Raw genomic sequence first — 17,670 nt, forward strand, 5'->3', positions numbered from 1 at the left:
GTAGCTAAATGTAATAAAAAGTCATAAAAAAGACTAGTATAAATTTGCAAAAATCGCAGTGTTTCAGAAATATTTCAAAATATTATTTCAATGAGAATATACACTAGGGTATTCATAGGGATTGTCAATGGGTATACAGGATTATAGTTATTCAGGTTTTTTCTTTTATTGATGTATATTCTAATATATGGAATATGTGTTTCTAATATGAAGAAATAACCACATATGTGGCAAGAAGGGAATACAACAAAATTACCAAGCAAATAAAGTTGCCAAATGTTTAAGAATCAAAATCCTACAAAGGCATTTAGAGATCGGTTGTAAAGAGAGAGGGAAAGGTAAAAACACTGCATTACCTTAGTTCCAAATTTTTTAAGTGTGTGTTTTTTTAAGATTTATTTATTTATATAAGAACTGGGGTACAGGCCAGAGACACGGGAAGGAGAGAGAATTCACCAGAGAGAAAGGGAGCAGAACAGGCAGAAGGACCAAAATACACTGCTGAGGGGAGCAGTGGGCGAGACAGGAGAGGTCTGTCCTGCCCTGTGGGTTTCTCCCTGGGCGGCCGGGAATTGAACCAGTGCTGCAGAGGCTGCGGACTGCTTCACAGCGCTGTGCTCAATCCGCTGCACCACCAGGGAGGCCCTAGTTTCAAATTTTTAAGACTATAAAACAGTATGAAAGTGAATGTTTGTGCCCACCAAAGAGTTTTTAAAATTTCAACTTAATTTAAAGGCTGTAAGGCCTCCCCTGGTGGCACAGGCGGGTTCAGTGCAGTGCTGTGAAGCTGTCCACAGCCTCTACAGGGCCGGTCTGATCCCGGCTGGCCGGCGAGGGTCCCACGTGGCGCGACGGTCCTCTCCTGTCATGCCCGCTGCTCCCCTCAGCAGTGTATTTCATCAGTCAGCCTGTTCTGTTCCCCACTCTGTCTCTGGTGAATTCTCTTACCCTCCCGCGCATCTGGCCTGTACCCCGGTACTTGTATAAACAAACAAATCTTTAAAAAATAAAATAGAGGGCCTCCCCGGTGGCGCAGCGGTTGAGCGCTGGGCTGCGAAGCTGCCCACAGCCTCGGCAACGCCGGTTCGATCCCTGGCTGCTCCCCAGCCACCGGAGGAGGGTCCCGCATGGCGCGCAGACCTCTCCTGCCGCCCGCTGCTCCCCTCAGCAGTGTACTTCGTCAGTCTGCCTGCTCTGCTCTCCCCTCTGGCTCTGGTGAATTCTCTCACCCTCCCGTGCTTCTGACTGTACCCAGTGCTTGTATAAATAAATAAATCTTTTTTATAAATAAATAAATAAATAAACAATAAAATAAAAAATAAAATAGAATAAAGGCTGTAAAGGGGGCCTCCCAGGTAGTGCAAGGGGTTAAGACACAACCTACGAAGCTGTACGCAGCCACTGCAGCACAACGTCAATCCCCCGGCCGGCCAGGGAGCAACCCACATGGAGCAGCAGACCTCACTGGACTCACCCGCTGCTCCCCTCAGCAGTGTGTTTCATTCAGTCTGCCTGTTCTGTTCCCCACTCTGTCTCTGGTGAATCCTTTCACCGCCCCCCCACATCTCTGGCCTGTACTCCAGCTCTTGTGTGCCTAAATAAATCTTTTTTTTTAAAAAAAAAGGCTATAAAGATGTGGTTTTTCACAAGCCAAGTATTTTATGTGCTTTATAGACAAAAGTAAATATGTACAGAACATCTTTTTTTAATAATTTAATTTTTTTTCAAAGATTTATTCATCTATTTATACAAACACTGGGTACAGTCAGAAGCACAGGAGGGTGAGAGAATTCACCAGAGCCAGAGCAGGGAGCAGAACAGGCAGATGGACGAAGTACACTGCTGAGGGGAGGAGCAGGCTGCAGGAGAGGTCTGTGCGCTATGTGGGACCCTCGCCTGGCGGCCGGGGATCGAACTGGCGCTGCAGAGGCTGCGGGCAGCTTCGCAAACCAGCACTCAACCGCTGTGCCGCCGGGGAGGCCCATGTATAGAACATCTTTAAGCCTGAAAGGTTACCTGAGGCACTAAGGTACCCTTTCACATAAATAACAGGTTTTTAGGGCCTCCCTGGTGGTACAAGGGGTAAAGTCTCAGCACTATGAAGCTATGGGCAGCCACTGCAATACTAGTTTGATCCCTGGCCAGAGAACTATCCCACTTGGCATAGCAGACCTCTCCTGTCGCTCCCCTCAGCAGTGTATTTCAGTCAATCTGCCTGTTCTGTTCCCCACTCGGTCTCTGGTGAATCCTCTCACTCCACCCCCACCTCTGGCCTGTACCCCAGCTCTTATATGCATAAATAACTAAAATAAATCTTTTAAAAAACAGGCTTTTAATGTTTGTAAATAATGTTTTTATATAATACACACCAGAGTTTAATAACAATGTCTACCGTGAAGACAAATGCTCTATCCGCCTATTAGAGTAGCTAAAAGAAAAGTCTAATATTTTGCTTTTCTTATTAAATCCCTTAATATGGTTTAAGAAAAATAAGGATTCTGAATTTGTACAGGACATCAGTTTATTTTTTTAAAGAATCAAACAGTCTATCTCAGGTAAACTGGCAGTATAGGACTAAAATCAGGACCTCTAAGACAAACGGAAATATAAAGAACATTGAGAAAGGGACGGTTTTGACCAATTACCCCAAATATCCAAATCTAGACCGACTTTGAGTCATTTACTTGGATTACAACAATCAAATTTTTGACATTCATGAAAATTATTATAAACCCACTCTAGATTAACTTGGATTGCTTTTAGCATACAAATGAGCTGATATTCCAGAATTATCTCACTCATGAGGAGCTGAAATTATCCCTATATTCCCAAGAGCGCTAAGTCTGAAGATTCATTATTTCAAACAAATAAATACATGAAGTGTCCAAACGCAGAGTTATAGGTGTAGAAAAACAAAAGCAAAAAAATAAGGAAATATGGTCCCCAGCCTCAAACACAAATTCAATCAGTAGAGAACAAATACAATATATGGTAAATAGTAAAGATAAGCCCAAATAATAAGAAAACTCAAAGGAATTTCAAAATGTGGTAAGGTTATTAAAGGTTTTTCCAGTAAATAAACGAAAAATTCTAAACCCCATGTTGAGGAAATAATGAATTAAGAAAACATTAAAGAAAAGGGAATAGCATAGGGGCCTCCCTGGGGCACAAGGGGTTAAGCACTGCACTGTGAAGCTATCTGCAGCCTCTGCAGTTCTTGTTTGATCCCCAGCCAACCAGGAAGCAACCCACATGGCGCAACAGACCTCTACTCACTAGCCCGCTGCTCCCCTCAGCTGTGTATTTCAGTCAATCCTGCTCCCCACTCTATCTTTGTGAATCCTCTCACCCCCCACACCTCTGGCCTGTACCCCAGTTCTTTTTTTTTTTTTTTTTTTTTTTTTTTATTTGTTTGTTTGTTTGTACATGCACTGGGTACAGTCAGAAGTGCGGGAGGGTGAGAGAATTCACCAGAGCCAGAGCGGGGAGCAGAGCAGGCAGAAGGACCGAAACACACTGCTGAGGGGAGCAGCGGGCGGCAGGAGAGGTCTGCGCGCCATGTGGGACCCTCCTCTGGTGGCCGGGGAGCAGCCGGGGATCGAACCAGCGCCGCAGAGGCCGCGGGAGGCTTCGCAACCCAGCGCTCAACCGCTGCGCCACTGGGGAGGCCCCTACCCCAGTTCTTATATGCATAAATAAATACATCTTAAAAAAAAATTGAGGGCCTCCCTGGTGGCGCAGCGGTTGAGCGCTGGGTTGCGAAGCTGCCTGTGGCCTCTGTGGCGCCGGTTCGATCCCCGGCTGCTCCCCGGCCACCAGAGGAGGGTCCCACACAGCGCGCAGACCTCTCCTGCCGCCCGCTACTCCCCTTAGCAGTGTACTTCGGTCCTTCTGCCTGCTCTGCTCCCCACTCTGGCTGGTGAATTCTCTCACCCTCCTGCGCTTCTGATTGTACCCAGTGCATGTATAAACAAAACAAACAAACAAATAAATAACATGCCTCTATTAAAAAAAAAAATTGAGGGGCCTCCCCTGGTGGCACAGCAGTTGAGCACTGAGTTGCGAAGCTGCCCGCAATCTCTGCAGCGCCAGTTTGATCCCGGCCGCTGGGTGAGGGTCCTACATGGCGCACAGACCTCTCTGGCTGCCCACTGCTCCCCTCAGCAGTGTAGTTCGTCTATCTGCCTGTTCTGCTCCCTGCTCTTGCTCTGGTGAATCCTCTCACCCTCCCGCACTGCTGACTGTACCCAGTGCTTGTATAAATAAATACATTTAAAAAAAAACTATTAAAAAAAAATTAAGGGACCTCCCCTGATGGCATAGTGGTTGAGCGCTGGGTTGCAAAGCTGCCCGCGGCCTCTGCAGCGCCGGTTTGATCCCCGGCCACCCGCAAGGGTCCCTTATGGCACGCAGACCTCTCCTGCTGCGCCCGCTGTTCCCCTCAGCAGTGTATTTCATCAGTCTGCCTGCTCTGTTCCCCGCTCTGGCTCTGGTGAATCCTCTCACCCTCCCGCACTTCTGACTGTACCCAGTGCTTGTATAAATAAATAAATAAATCTTAGAAAAAAACAATTAAGTATCCCCTCATTCTAAAAAAAAAAAAGAAAGAAAAGAAAAGGAAATAGCATAGCAAAAGCAGAGATGTGAAGAAAAACAAGACCGGTCTAGGGTAATGATAAATTCTCACTTCAGAGGAACAAGAGACTGGAAAAGAATTTCTTCAGACAGGTAATACATAGTACCAAGACTACATGGATAGAAAATCTCACTAGCAACTACAAGAGTGAGAGTAAACTTTTCATCAAAAATCACAAAGGTAAATAGGCAATGGAGTATGTTCAAAATGCTGACAGGGAAAAAAAAGTATTAACTTTTATCAATTCTCTATCTAGTCATTAGGAATCAGAGTATTTTTAAGAAATTACAAAGACAGAGAATTTACTATGTACAAGATCACATTGAAAGACTATTAATGGAGGTTTTCCGGTTAAGAAATAAACATAGAAAAAAAAGAAATAAACATAGAAAGGAATTAAAAAATTAGAAAATTAAGTTACAGAACAAGAAAAGTTAAGAAAATCTGTGGTGTGGAAAACTCACAAAAGGAAAATCACTGAACATACTACTTGGCTTTCTGTAACAATATTTGCAAAGTCAGTAATGTTAAATGTGATGTTTCATTATAAGTAAAAAGCAGAGAAAAGTAAATAAACAAAAATGGAGACAAAAGGTAAAAGTGGCATAAGAAAATTAAATTTTCTTCCACCTGACTAAGAAGTCAATACATAATAAAAATAAGCCAGGAATAGCAATATAAGTATAATATCTGAAAAAATAGTATGAAGCATGAGGAAAAAAGACAGCAAAATGAGTTAAACATTTTTTAAGCCAAACTCGGGTTAAGGTAAGAAAAAAGAGGTAGGAATGTGAATATCATTTTTCTTTATAAGCCAGTAATTTTTTCTTAATCTTATCAATCTATAAATATTAAACTGCTCCCATTTAAAATTTATAATTTGATGATTTTATAAAGATGTTTGTAATTGTGAAACAACCACTAAAATCAAAATACAAGATGTTTGTATTGTAACCAAAAGTTTTCTTGGGTCCATTTACGTTCCATTGTCCTACAGCTCCTTAGGCAATCACTTTTTGACAATGTAGGATCGATAGTTCTACTGGTCCTCCCTGGTGGAGCAAGTGGTTAAGACGCAACCTATGGGGCCTCCCCGGTGGCACAGCGGTTGAGCACTGGGTTGCGAAGCTGCTCGCAGCCTCTGCAGTGCCAGTTCGATCCCCGGCTGCTCCCCGGCCACCAGAGGAGGGTCCCACATGGCGCGCAGACCTTTCCTGCCACCCGCTGCTCCCCTCAGCAGTGTACTTCGGTCCTTCTGCCTGCTCTGCTCTCAGCTCTGGCTCTGGTGAATTCTCTCACCCTCCCGCGCTTCTGAATGTACCCAGGGCTTATATAAATAAATAAATAAATAAATAAATAAATCTTTAAAAAAAAAAAATAGTTCTACTGATCTAAGGTCAGAGTGAGTCAATCTTTTGACATTTCCAATCAGTTGTTCAGGCTATCAGGTAACTTTTTATTTCAGCAACTTATTTTTTAACTTTGGAATTTCTATTATTTTCATTGTTTAGTTTATACGATCTGCTAAGATTACAAGTTTGTTAAATGAGATTATATTTTAATTCTTTGAACATATTTAGAAAGGCTGTTGTGCTAAATTCAGCATCTGGCTCCACTCAAGAGTCAGTTTCTTGAGTAAGAGTCACACTTTCCTCTTTTTTTGCATGTCTAGTAATTTTGAGTTGAAAATTGGACATTATTTTTAAACTGGGTATTTTAGATAACACATTCAGACAATAATAAGATGACTTTGGCATCACTATTTTGAGATGAAGTAATCCATCCAACTGAAACATTACAGAATGCTCCAGAAATGGGTGACACTAATAAACTAGGACTGAATGAATCAGCTCATTCACCAAGGCTCAATGGGTATCGAACACAGTGCTGCATAAATTAGCTGTGAAATATGTCCCTCCAACAAGAAATGAATTAATAGGGTTTGAAATCAGCTTGATTTTTAAAAAAGATTTATTTATTTATTTATAGAAGCACGGGGTACAGTCAGAAGTGCGGAAGGGTGAGAGAATTCACCAGAGCCAGAGCGGGGAGCAGAACAGACAGACTGACAAAATACACTGCTGAGGGGAGCAGCGGGCGTGGCAGGAGAGGTCTGCGCGCCAGGTGGGACCTTTGCCAGCGGCTGGGGATCAAACCAGCGCTGCAGAGGCTGCGGGCAGCTTCGTAGCCCAGTGCTCAACCACTGCGCCACCAGGGGCTTGATTTTTTTAAATAGATTCCAGGAGGAGAAAACTGCCCATTTCTTGGAGTGGAAGGCTAACAGAAGAATACAATGGACTTTCACATGTAAAATGAAGCGGAAGACCAAGACAACAAGAAAAAGGTATGCTAAGCACACCACAGCCAATTTTTGCTATTTACCCTGGTAGGATTATTAGTATCTCATGTTTGTATTTCAGAAACTTTTTATTTGTATTTGGAAACTATATGTAGGTATGCTTACATTTCTTTGTTTCAAAAAGTTTCTTATGAAAAGGTCAGCCTTTCACTGCCATACTGAGAAGCAGGTAAAATATTTCTCTCTATAGCTGAAATAGTATTTTAAATCATGAACAGAAGGAACAGACAAAGGAATACAGCTACTGATGTGGGGTTCCACATGGGGAGACCAAAGTAAAATGAGAACTCCTTAAGGGAGGGATGAAACCATAAGGGAAAGAGTTGATGCCATTTCTATTCACAGAAATCCAACTTTTATCTCTTCACTATTAAAATGTAAGTTTATATTATATTAGAATACAGATGACAGTTTTCTTACAACCTACACTAAGATCTTTCAGCAACAATTTGAACAAAGCAATGTTTAAATAAACTTTAAGCCTTGGGGCCTCCCTGGTGGTGCAGGGGTTAAAGTCTCAGTGCTATCAAGCTATCATCAGCCATGGAGACCTGGCCTGAGTTCAATCCCCAGGCAGGGAGCTAACCCACCTAGAGCAGACCTTCTGTCTCACCCATGCCTCCCCTCAGCAGTGTATTTCAGTAGATCCACCTGTCCTGCTTCCTACTCTGTCTCTGATGAATCCATTCCCCACCCCCCACATCTCTGGCCTGCACCCCAGTTCTTGTATGCATAAAAATGACAATAAATCTTAAAAAAAAAAAAACCTTTTAAACCTTGAACATAAAATTAATGCTAAAAATGTCACTGATTTTTAAAGTGAGCCAAAATGTTGGAGAACCAAACCAAACAAAAAAAATATATCCAAAAGTTCAAGGATAACAAATTTCACGCAGAGTAAATACTAGTATTCTGATATTTCTTCTTATGTGAACTCACCTTCAAATTTTTTCTAATAAGTACTATGATAAAACATTTGTGCGTAGTATATATGAAAATTGATATGCAATGAAAATTGATATATAACAAAGAAAAATTTAAATTTCTGTCTTAAACATTACATAAAACTTGTTATCCATAAAAATATACAAACACTGAAAATATCATATAAAGAAAAGAATATTTTAGTAATTTAAGAACTGTTTTTATAATCTTGGAATTGGAAGTTGCAAAACATGCAAATAAAGCATGTGAGGAATAGCTGTATTTTATCTGTTACATGTCTGTACACCATGAATGATAAGGATATGTATTTTCAACATAGCCCTTTGAAAACAAAAAACAATTAAATCTATCATTATAAAATCAAGTCCACTCTCTCAGGTTAAACAGCATTCTACCTTACATGCGAATTTTATTATTTTACATGTTAGTACACCTAAACCCACCTGACTGGAGATGTCCATTGCGGCATGTCAGGTTAGTACTGTCATTATAGACATCCATTTGTGACTTGGAGAATTGCAAAACTGGTTGCAGCTTCTCTATGCAACAGAGGGAGGTAAAAAGAGAACAAAATAAACAAAAAAAAACAAAACCCACATAATATGTAACAAAAGGTGTTTGTGAAAATGAAAAATCATTCAAGGTGTTATAAGTTGTTATAAGAGAAGGGTTTTTGCTTTTATATAAATTCTTCAAAATTTAGTTAGTAAAATCTCAGACATTAGAATAGCAACAGAAATTAACAAGTGAGTGCCTCCCTGGTAGCGCAAGGGTTTAAGTCTCAGCGCTATCAAGCTATTGCCAGCCACTGCACCAAGTTCGATCTGTGGCCAGGGAGATAACCCACATGGCACAGCAGACCTCTCCTGTGGCTCACTGCTTCCCTCAGCAGTGTATTTCAGTAGATCTGTCTGTTCTCCTTCTCACTCTCTCCGGTGAATTCTCTCAAAACTCCCCCCACACTTTGCACCTATGGTCTACACTCCAGTTCTTGTATGCATAAATAAAATAAAATAAATCTTAAAAAAAAAAAGAAATTAACAAGCGAATGGCTATGTTCAAAATATGCCTTGGTAACCTGAGGCAGTTCCTTATCACTATTATCACTAGCAGATAATTTCGGAGTATCTAATATGTACAAAACATTGTGTAGGAAAAACAGCATGAAGATTTTAAAAATGAATATGGTCTCAATTACCTAGATACTCACTCAATGTAGCTGGCCACCTATAAATCTTTTTTATAAAAATGATTTTACAGCACAAAAAAAAGAAAATACTAAAGGGCTTTACAGGGGCCACCCCTGGTGGCGCAGCGGTTGAGCGCTGGGCTGCGAAGCTGCCCACAGCCTCTGCAGCGCTGGTTTGATCCCCAGCCGCCGGTGAGGGTCCCACATGGCATGCAGACCTCTCCTGCCGCCCGCTGCTCCCCTCAGCAACGTATTTCATCAGTCTGTCTGTTCTGTTCCCCACTCTGGCTCTGGTGAATTCTCTCACCCTTCCGTGCTTCTGACTGTACCCAGTGCTTGTATAAATAAATAAATGAATCTTTTAAAAAAAAAAAAGGGCTTTACAGAGTAAGTAGACTCAAGATTTAAAAAGATGAAAGGTATTTCAGGAAAGTAGAAGAGTGTTTAAAAGGACATAAAGAAAACCATGAGTTGTGTCTAAGAAATGTCATAATTAGACACAACATCTATTAGGCAAAAAATAAAGGCAATATATGGCCTCCTTGGTGGCACAAGGGGTTAAGTCTCAGCACTATAAAGCTATTGGCAGCCACTACCTCATGAGTTCAATCCCTGGCCAGGGAGCTAACCCATATGGTGCAGCAGACCTTTCCTATCTTGCTTACTGCTCCCCTCAGCAGTCTACCTGTTCTGCTCTCCACTCTGTCTCTGGTGAAGCCTCTCACCTCCACCCCACCCCTCACACCTCTGGCCTACACCCCAACTCTTGTATGCATAAATAAGACTAACCTTTAAAAAAATAAATAAGGGCAATAAAGCAGACAGAATTATCTATCTGCAGAACTATCAGTACAATACCCTAACGTGTTTAAGTACATACATAGGAGGTTCTGAGGTTAAGTGGGAAGGGGTGGGAGAAAGGGACAAAGGAGTCTAAGAAATTATTGTGGGGAAGATAAAGGTCCTCCCCCCAAAATAAACATACTCTTGTACATGCTTGTATACGTGAAGATTATCCCTAAAAAGGACCCAGAGAAATTGATAATAGCAGCTGTCTCTGGGGAGGAGAAATGAGTGGCTGGGGTATAGTATATAGGATGGATGCTTTTCATACTTAAAATTTTTTAATTTTGTGGCATGTGCTTATATTACCTATTTTTTAAAAATAACCAATTAAAAGTTTAAATGGATTAATTCAACCCCATTTCTACTTCATATAACTAACAACAAATTCTTCCAAGATCTGGGTCTCTACAATTAGCACCTGAAGCCCAAAAGGGCAACAGTTTAAGCTTCCTGGCCATTCTACAAAATGACAGCTCTCTCTTTCCCTCTTTCAGATCAATCCATATTGCTGGCTGACAAACACCCGCTCAACCAGTTATTAGTATGAACTTGCTTTAGTTTCAGTTTTCTGAGCATCTCAAGAATTAAATAAATTCATGTACATAAAATACCTACTCTGTGCCTCATTCATAACAGGGGGTCAATTTTTACCATATTTATTTTGCTAAAATTGTCACAATAGATTCTTTTCTTCTGTACAAGGAGAAATGCAAGGTAATAAGTGAATATGGCCAAAAATGCAGCACGTATATTTATTCTAACTTTCTTAAACTTTCATTTCTAAGGTCAGACAAGCAGGCGCCGTGCTTGGTTTATGGTACAACAACACACACCTTTGGGACAGGTTAAATAGCAGTGACACTTTCTGCACAAAGCACAAAGTACTGCACAGCTTTTGTATCCTAGAACTGGCTGATACAATATACCTTGGAGCTTTTTTCTGCTTTGTTAGTTAACAGGTAGGTCATCTGATTTTTCTCAATGATTATACTTTTAAAATCACCATACTGGGAAAGAAACCATTTGTCTAGGCAAAAGATACAAATTAGAAAAAACAATAATTTGCATATGTCTTCTTTATCATTTAACATTTTCTTCAATGAAATAAAAAGAAATTCACATAAACATTTATTACCTAATAAAAATAAACAAATTAAATCCTTAGTTTTAATAATAACCAGGAAGAAAAAGTCATAGAACTTGTTTCTAAGTGTGTAAGGTGCAAATTTTTATGTATGGAAACACATACACAGTAGCAGTATATTGCTGAAGTGTTCCAATGCATTTTTCTTAAAGAAAGTAAACTCAATTGAGTACTGTTCTAGGCACTTAAGATATAGATAAGAATCTCTCCTTCATAGAGCTTATAGTCCAGCAGGGGAAGACAGCAGGTAATAAACATAATTAATAAGTTAGGTTGTGTGTTAGAAGGTGTTGGGGGGGGGGGGAGTAAAACACAAAGAATTAGCAGTAAACACAGGCCTCCCTGGTGGCGCAGGCAGTTGAGCTCAGCGCTGTGAAGCTGTCTGCAGCTTCTTCAGTACCGGTTTGATCCCTGGTGGCCTTGGAGCAACCCACAAGGTGAGCAGACCTTGCCTGTCTCGCCCGCTGCTCCCCTCAGCAGTGTATTTCATCAGTCTGCCTGTTCTGTTCCCCGCTCTGTCTCTGGTGAATCTTTGCACCCTCCTGTGCTTCTGGCCTGTACCCTGGCTCTTGTATAAATAAAATAAATATATATATATATATATATATATATATATATAAAGGATTAGCAGTAAACAAAAGATAGTTGGGGATTTTAGTGTTTGTTTTGTTTTTTTTTAAGATTTATTTATTTACGCATACAAGAGCTAGGGTGCAGGCCAGAGGTGCGGGGTGAGGGGGTGGTGAGAAGATTCACCAGAGACAGAATGAGGAGCAGAACAGGCAGGTTGACTGAAATATACTGCTGAGGGGAGCAGTGGGCAAGACAGGAGAGGTCTGATGTGCCACATGGGTTAGCTCCCTGGCCAGGGATCAAACTCATGTTGCAGTGGCAGCCAATAGAATCACAGTGCTGAGACAACCTGCCAATAGACTCATAGTGCTGAGACTTAACCCCCTGCATCACCAGGGAGGACCCGGTGATTTTAGTTTTGAATAGAATAGTCAGGTTATGTTTCTTTGAGATGTTGACGTGAGTTGGCCATATAGTATGGTATCTGGGAGAAATATGATTGAGAGAGAAGAGTCAATGCAAGGCCATAAAAGACACATCTGATATGTTTGACAAGCAGCAAAGGGGCCAGTGTGCCCCAGCAAATACATTAATGGTAGAGGTGAAGTCAGAGAACTAGTAAGTGGGGGAGGGAGGGACAGCTGTCACAACAGGGAGAGCCTGATAGACCACCATGAAGATCAGAGATTTTACCACCTGTGAAATGGTGAGCAGTTAAAAAGATTTCAAAGTGGGCCTCCCCGGTGGCACAAGGGGTTTAACACAGCACTATGAAGCTATCTGCAGCCTCTGTAGCATGAGTCCGATGCCCGGCCTGCCAGGGAGCTACCCACATGGCGCAGCAGACCTCTCCTGTGTCACCCGCTGCTCCCCTCAGCAGTGTATTTCAGTCAGTCCTCCTGGTCTGCTCCCCATTCTGTCTCTGGTGAATCCTCTCATCCCCCTGCACCTCTGGCCTCTACCCCAGCTCTTGTTTGCATCAACAAATAAATCTTTTAAAAATAAATGAATAAATAAAAGGCTAGGTCACATTTTCAAGATCATTCATCTATTTCTAGCTTACATTTAAAGTTTAACTGAATACATTTTCCAAATACATATCATTCCAACTATCCAACTCATTAATTGATACCTAGAAGTTGTAAACGATCCTTGGCCATAATCAAGTTAGTCATCATTTTAGCTTGAAGGCGTCTAGCTCTTTCACACTGTTCACCTGAAAGAAAAAAAGCAGAAAATAAAGAACTAAAACATCTATGTTTTCTACAAGTACTGTATATAGATAAAATATCAGCCAAACTAATCTCATGGGAATCAAAGTCTTATAAAGAAATTTTGAAAACATTATTTTTGAATACCTAAAATAAATCAATTATAGTTACTTATAATGACTTCATGTATATTTCATGATCTATTTCAGACACATTTCTTCTCCAACACTTTAAAATCTTAGATATTGAGAGGTGTTTTACAACTGTTGCCAACTAACTTGGCAATAATGTTATCAATCAGGCTGCATTCATAACATAGTTTGTCTTTGCCTGAGATATAAAATTTTGGTCACAGATATTAATATTGCTGTTAGAGCAATGTACAAATAAGAGTAAGGCAGCATATTCAAAATTTAAGTAATAAATTAAAATTCAAAATTTAAGTAATAAGAACAGAATGTGTCACAGTTAACCGAGTCGTCGTTTTTCCCACCGGCAGTACAATAAAAGATATTTATTTTAACTGAGATAATACTGGCTAACAACACTGTATATAATTTAGGGGTCAAAGGCATTTTTGATTCAATGAAATACTATTTTTATTATTACCAACTCATTTTCTTCTAACTTTTCTATATAATTGAAAAGAACGGCAAACATATTTTGCACAAATTTATGTCATGCTCATGAACTCATCAAAGTCTCCAAGGTCCAATCATCCCATTCATGTGTTCTATTCTGCTCACTTTCATGTAGAGACCAGGAGGTAGAGAAGTAGTCAAAGATAAAAGGAGGTGGGGAGGGGAAGAAAACAGCATGGTAAATATTGGGCACACTGATTATCAGAGATTAGCTAATTATCAGATGAGTCAGCCAGCAAACATCTATAAAGCTAAGACACTGAGCTTAATATTATATTTTTTCCTTCTGAATTTATTTTAGCTATGATAAACAATTATAAACAGTGTTACTAATGTACTACACAATATTCATAACATAGCATTTAAGAAATCAGGTTCTGAGGTCAGATTACTTGGGTTCATAGCCTAACCCTACCACATGCTAGCTATGAGACTTTAGTGAAGTTATTTAACTTCGTTGTAATTATTCACCTAAAAAATAAGTATAACAGCAGCACAGCCTCAGAGCGTGAGACTGTGATGAAAAATATAAGAGTTACTATGTCTGAAGCACTTACATTGATGACTGGGCACTTAAGAAGTATACAATAAATGCTATCTATAGATTTAAAAATAATATAAGACTCCAATTTTTAATCTGAGGTGACAGAAAAGTAAATATGAGAACTAACTGCTTTGGGTTCAAAAAGCTAAGAGTCAAACAAAGTGACATATTCATGGCTCATATTCTAACATGTAGTCAAGTATTACTCAAAAGTACAAAGGGGAGTCTATGGATTAACCACTCCTTGACCTCCCTGACAATGAGGAAAGAACCAGATTTCAAAATTATGGCTTAAACATCACCAACAGTAGGTTCAAGGAGGAAACAAGTAATATACTGATTACTGTGATACTGATTCTTACAGGTAATGAAGTTTGTGTACAACTGATTATAACTTCAATTTTAGCACAGATAATAAAGAATTAACTATACAATGTCTACAAACATTGATAATATTTAAAAGCCTATAAATACCTATATATATATTTTTTTTCTGGGACCCTCACCGGCAGCCGAGGAATGAACCGGTGCTGCAGAGGCTGCGGGCAGCCTTGCAGCCCAGTGCTCGACCGCTGCGCCACCAGGGGAGGCCCTATAAATACTTGAATTAAGATAAATGGATCTGAAATCAAGCAATCAAGTGAATATAATCTGAGATGACTAGGAAGCAAAAGTAAATATAACTTTACCTTGTCCTGTAACTATGACAGCTATTCCTTTTTCTAGTTCTTCAATACCTTTCTTATACCATTCCACAGCTTGCTCTTTTTGTCCTGCTTTAAAATAGAAAGTTATTTTTATATGAGTATGAAGAACACATCGAACATTTCCCAAGCATGCTATTAATAAGATGCATTAAAAAGAGGGTTGGAGGGCCTCCCCGGTGGTGCAGCGGTTGAGCGCTGGGTTGTGAAGCTGCCCGCAGCCTCTGCAGCGCCTGTTCGATCCCCGGCTGCTCCCCGGCCACTGGAGGAGGGTCCCACATGGCGCGCAGACCTCTCCTGCCGCCCGCTGCTCCCCTCAGCAGTGTACTTCAGTCCTTCTGCCTGCTCTGCTCCCCGCTCTGGCTCTGGTGAATTCTCTCACCCTCCCACACTTTTGACTGTACCCAGTGCTTGTATAAATAATAAATAAATAAATCTTTAAAAAAAAAAAAAAAGAGGGTTGGAGGCCTCCCTGGTGGTGCAAGGGGTTGAGCACAGCACAATGAAGCAATCCACAGCCTCTGAGTTCGATCCCTGGCCGGCCAGAGAGCAACCCACATGGCGAAGCAGACCTCTCGTGTCTTGCCCGCTGCTCCCCTCAGCAGTGTATTTCAGTCAGTCCTCCTGGTCTGCTCCCCATTCTGTCTCTGGTGAATCCTCTCACCCTCCCGTGCCTCTGGCCTGTACCCCAGCTCTTGTATAAATTAAAAAAAAAAAAAAAAAAACCAATACAAAATCTAGCAAAAAACCTGAAATGACATTTTTCCAAAGATATGCCAATAGCCAAAAACATGTGAAAATATGCTCAAGGATAAATCATCAAGAAAATGCAAATCAAGCCATCATGACAATCACTTCACATCCTTTAGGATGTGAACAGAGCCTGAAAATAACAAATGTGAAGAAATTGGGGCCTACCTGGTGGTGTAGGAGTTAAGTTTCAGCACTATCGCACTATCACTGCTGTGGCCTGAGTTAGATATCCCCAGACAGGGAGTTAACCCATGTATGGCGCAGCAGACCCCTCCTGTCTCACCTACTGCTCCCCTTAGCAGTGTATTTCAGTAGATCCACCTGTTCTGCTCCCCACTCTCCCTGGTGAGTCCCCTCACCTCCCACACCTCTGGCCTACACCCCAGTTCTTCCATGCACAAATAAACCTTTTTAAAAACATGGAGAAATTGGAAACTCTTATCCACTGTTGTATGGAAAACAGTTTGGCAACTCCTCAAAATATTAAATATAGAATTACCATATGATCCTACAATTCTAGTCCTCAGTATGTACTCAAAAGTACTGTAAACAAGGATCAAACAAATACTTGTATATCAATGCTTACCGCAGCATCATTTACAATAGATGAAAACAACCCCAATGTCTATCAACAGATCAATGGCTAAACAAATTGTGTAATACACAAACAATGGAATATTACTCAGCATTAAAAAGGAATGAAATCTGATACATACTACAATATGGCTAATGAACCCTGAAACATTATCCTAAGTGAAATAAGTCAAACACGAAAGTGCATATATTTTATCATTCCACCCATATGAGGTAACTAAAACAAGCAAACTCATAAAGACAAAATAGTGAAACATGAGTTATTCATGGCCTGGGAAAAAGGACACTGGAGAGTGGGAAATAGGAATTACCACTTATTGGATATAAAGTTTCTGGGATGGTGAAGTCTTAGAAATGGATAGTGGTGATAGCTGCACACCACAATGCAATGTCTTTAATGATACTGAATTACACACTGTAAGAGATTAAAATGGCAAATATTATGTTATCTCTGTTTTACACGTAAACAAAAAGTTACTAAACAGACTTACTGGCAGTTTGATGACCCATGGTATTCAGCAATGAAAATGAACAAACTGCTACCACAGGCAACATCATGGATTAATCTGACAAATATGTTGAGCAGAAGAAACCACACACAAAAGAAAACATACTGTATAATGTCATTTATAAGGCTCAAGATAAGACAAAATCGATCTACAGAGTCAGAAGTTAGGCTGTATAGACACCTTTGCAAAGAATAGGGAAAGGTAGTGGAAGGAACTGAGAAAGGCAGTCTTCTAGAGCAATATTCTATTTCCTGACCTGGGTGGGGTTTCAAACTGCTATACTCAGTTTGAAAAATCCATTGAGCAATAGACTAATAGTGCATTTTATGTATATTTTAATAAAATTGTACTGACAGATCAAGAAAGAGCAAATATATTTTAATAAAAAGAGTCCCAATATACTAAGGGAAAAAGACTACAGATCAGTTCACATATACCAGATTTTTTTTTTTTGCCTCTAATGATAAGTATTTATTTATATAAGAAAAGGTTGAAGAATCATAATAATTATCTTCTAAAGGGCAAGATTACTAAGGATTTTCACTTTCTGTATCTCTGTATCATTTTAATTTGGTGGTATTATATAAGCAACGGAAGTATTGATGATATATAAGCAACAGAAGTATTCTATTATATAAGCAACAGAAGTATTGATGATATCCACCTTTAAATAGAGATCAGTGTAGCTGACTAGCCAATTATCAACTCCACCTTTTCATTCATACATTAGTGGTATCCAGATTGCTGTGAGAAGGGTCAAAACAAGAGTAATTTGAGGCAGAAAGAGAAAATGTGTTTGCAAGTATGTGAATGAGAAGACAGATTTAAATCTTTTTTCCCAACATTTAACAGCTGTTATAACTTAGTAAAGTTAGTTAATTTCTCTGTCAGTGTCCTTACCTAAAAATCAGACTTTCCTTTACCCAAGTGTGGCAAAAATCAAATGAAATAGTGTATCTGACAAAACTTTAAATAATAAAGTGGTATACAGACATTATTTTCATTATCTTTACTACACTTAG

At 40.1% G+C, this 17,670-nt stretch overlaps 1 protein-coding gene across 4 annotated transcripts in view; it reads right to left on the reverse strand.

Annotated features, from left to right (window-relative positions):
* SPAST (spastin) overlaps window positions 1-17,670 on the reverse strand; it is a 42,488-nt gene that overhangs the window by 17,185 nt on the left and 7,633 nt on the right. The window contains exons 2-4 of one of the 4 annotated variants that reach the window (XM_037528259.2): window positions 14,778-14,864; window positions 12,825-12,908; window positions 8,384-8,479 (exon numbers count right to left, since the gene is read on the reverse strand). In XM_037528259.2, the coding sequence (XP_037384156.1) occupies window positions 8,384-8,479; window positions 12,825-12,908; window positions 14,778-14,864 (267 nt within the window). The remainder of the gene's footprint in view (window positions 1-8,383; window positions 8,480-12,824; window positions 12,909-14,777; window positions 14,865-17,670) is intronic. The other 3 variants (XM_037528260.2, XM_037528262.2, XM_037528261.2) reach the window with 3 other exon arrangements.

This window comes from Talpa occidentalis, unplaced genomic scaffold, assembly GCF_014898055.3.
Source record: "Talpa occidentalis isolate TD23 unplaced genomic scaffold, MPIMG_talOcc4v2.1 talOcc4.5, whole genome shotgun sequence".
Lineage (NCBI taxonomy): Eukaryota > Metazoa > Chordata > Mammalia > Eulipotyphla > Talpidae > Talpa > Talpa occidentalis.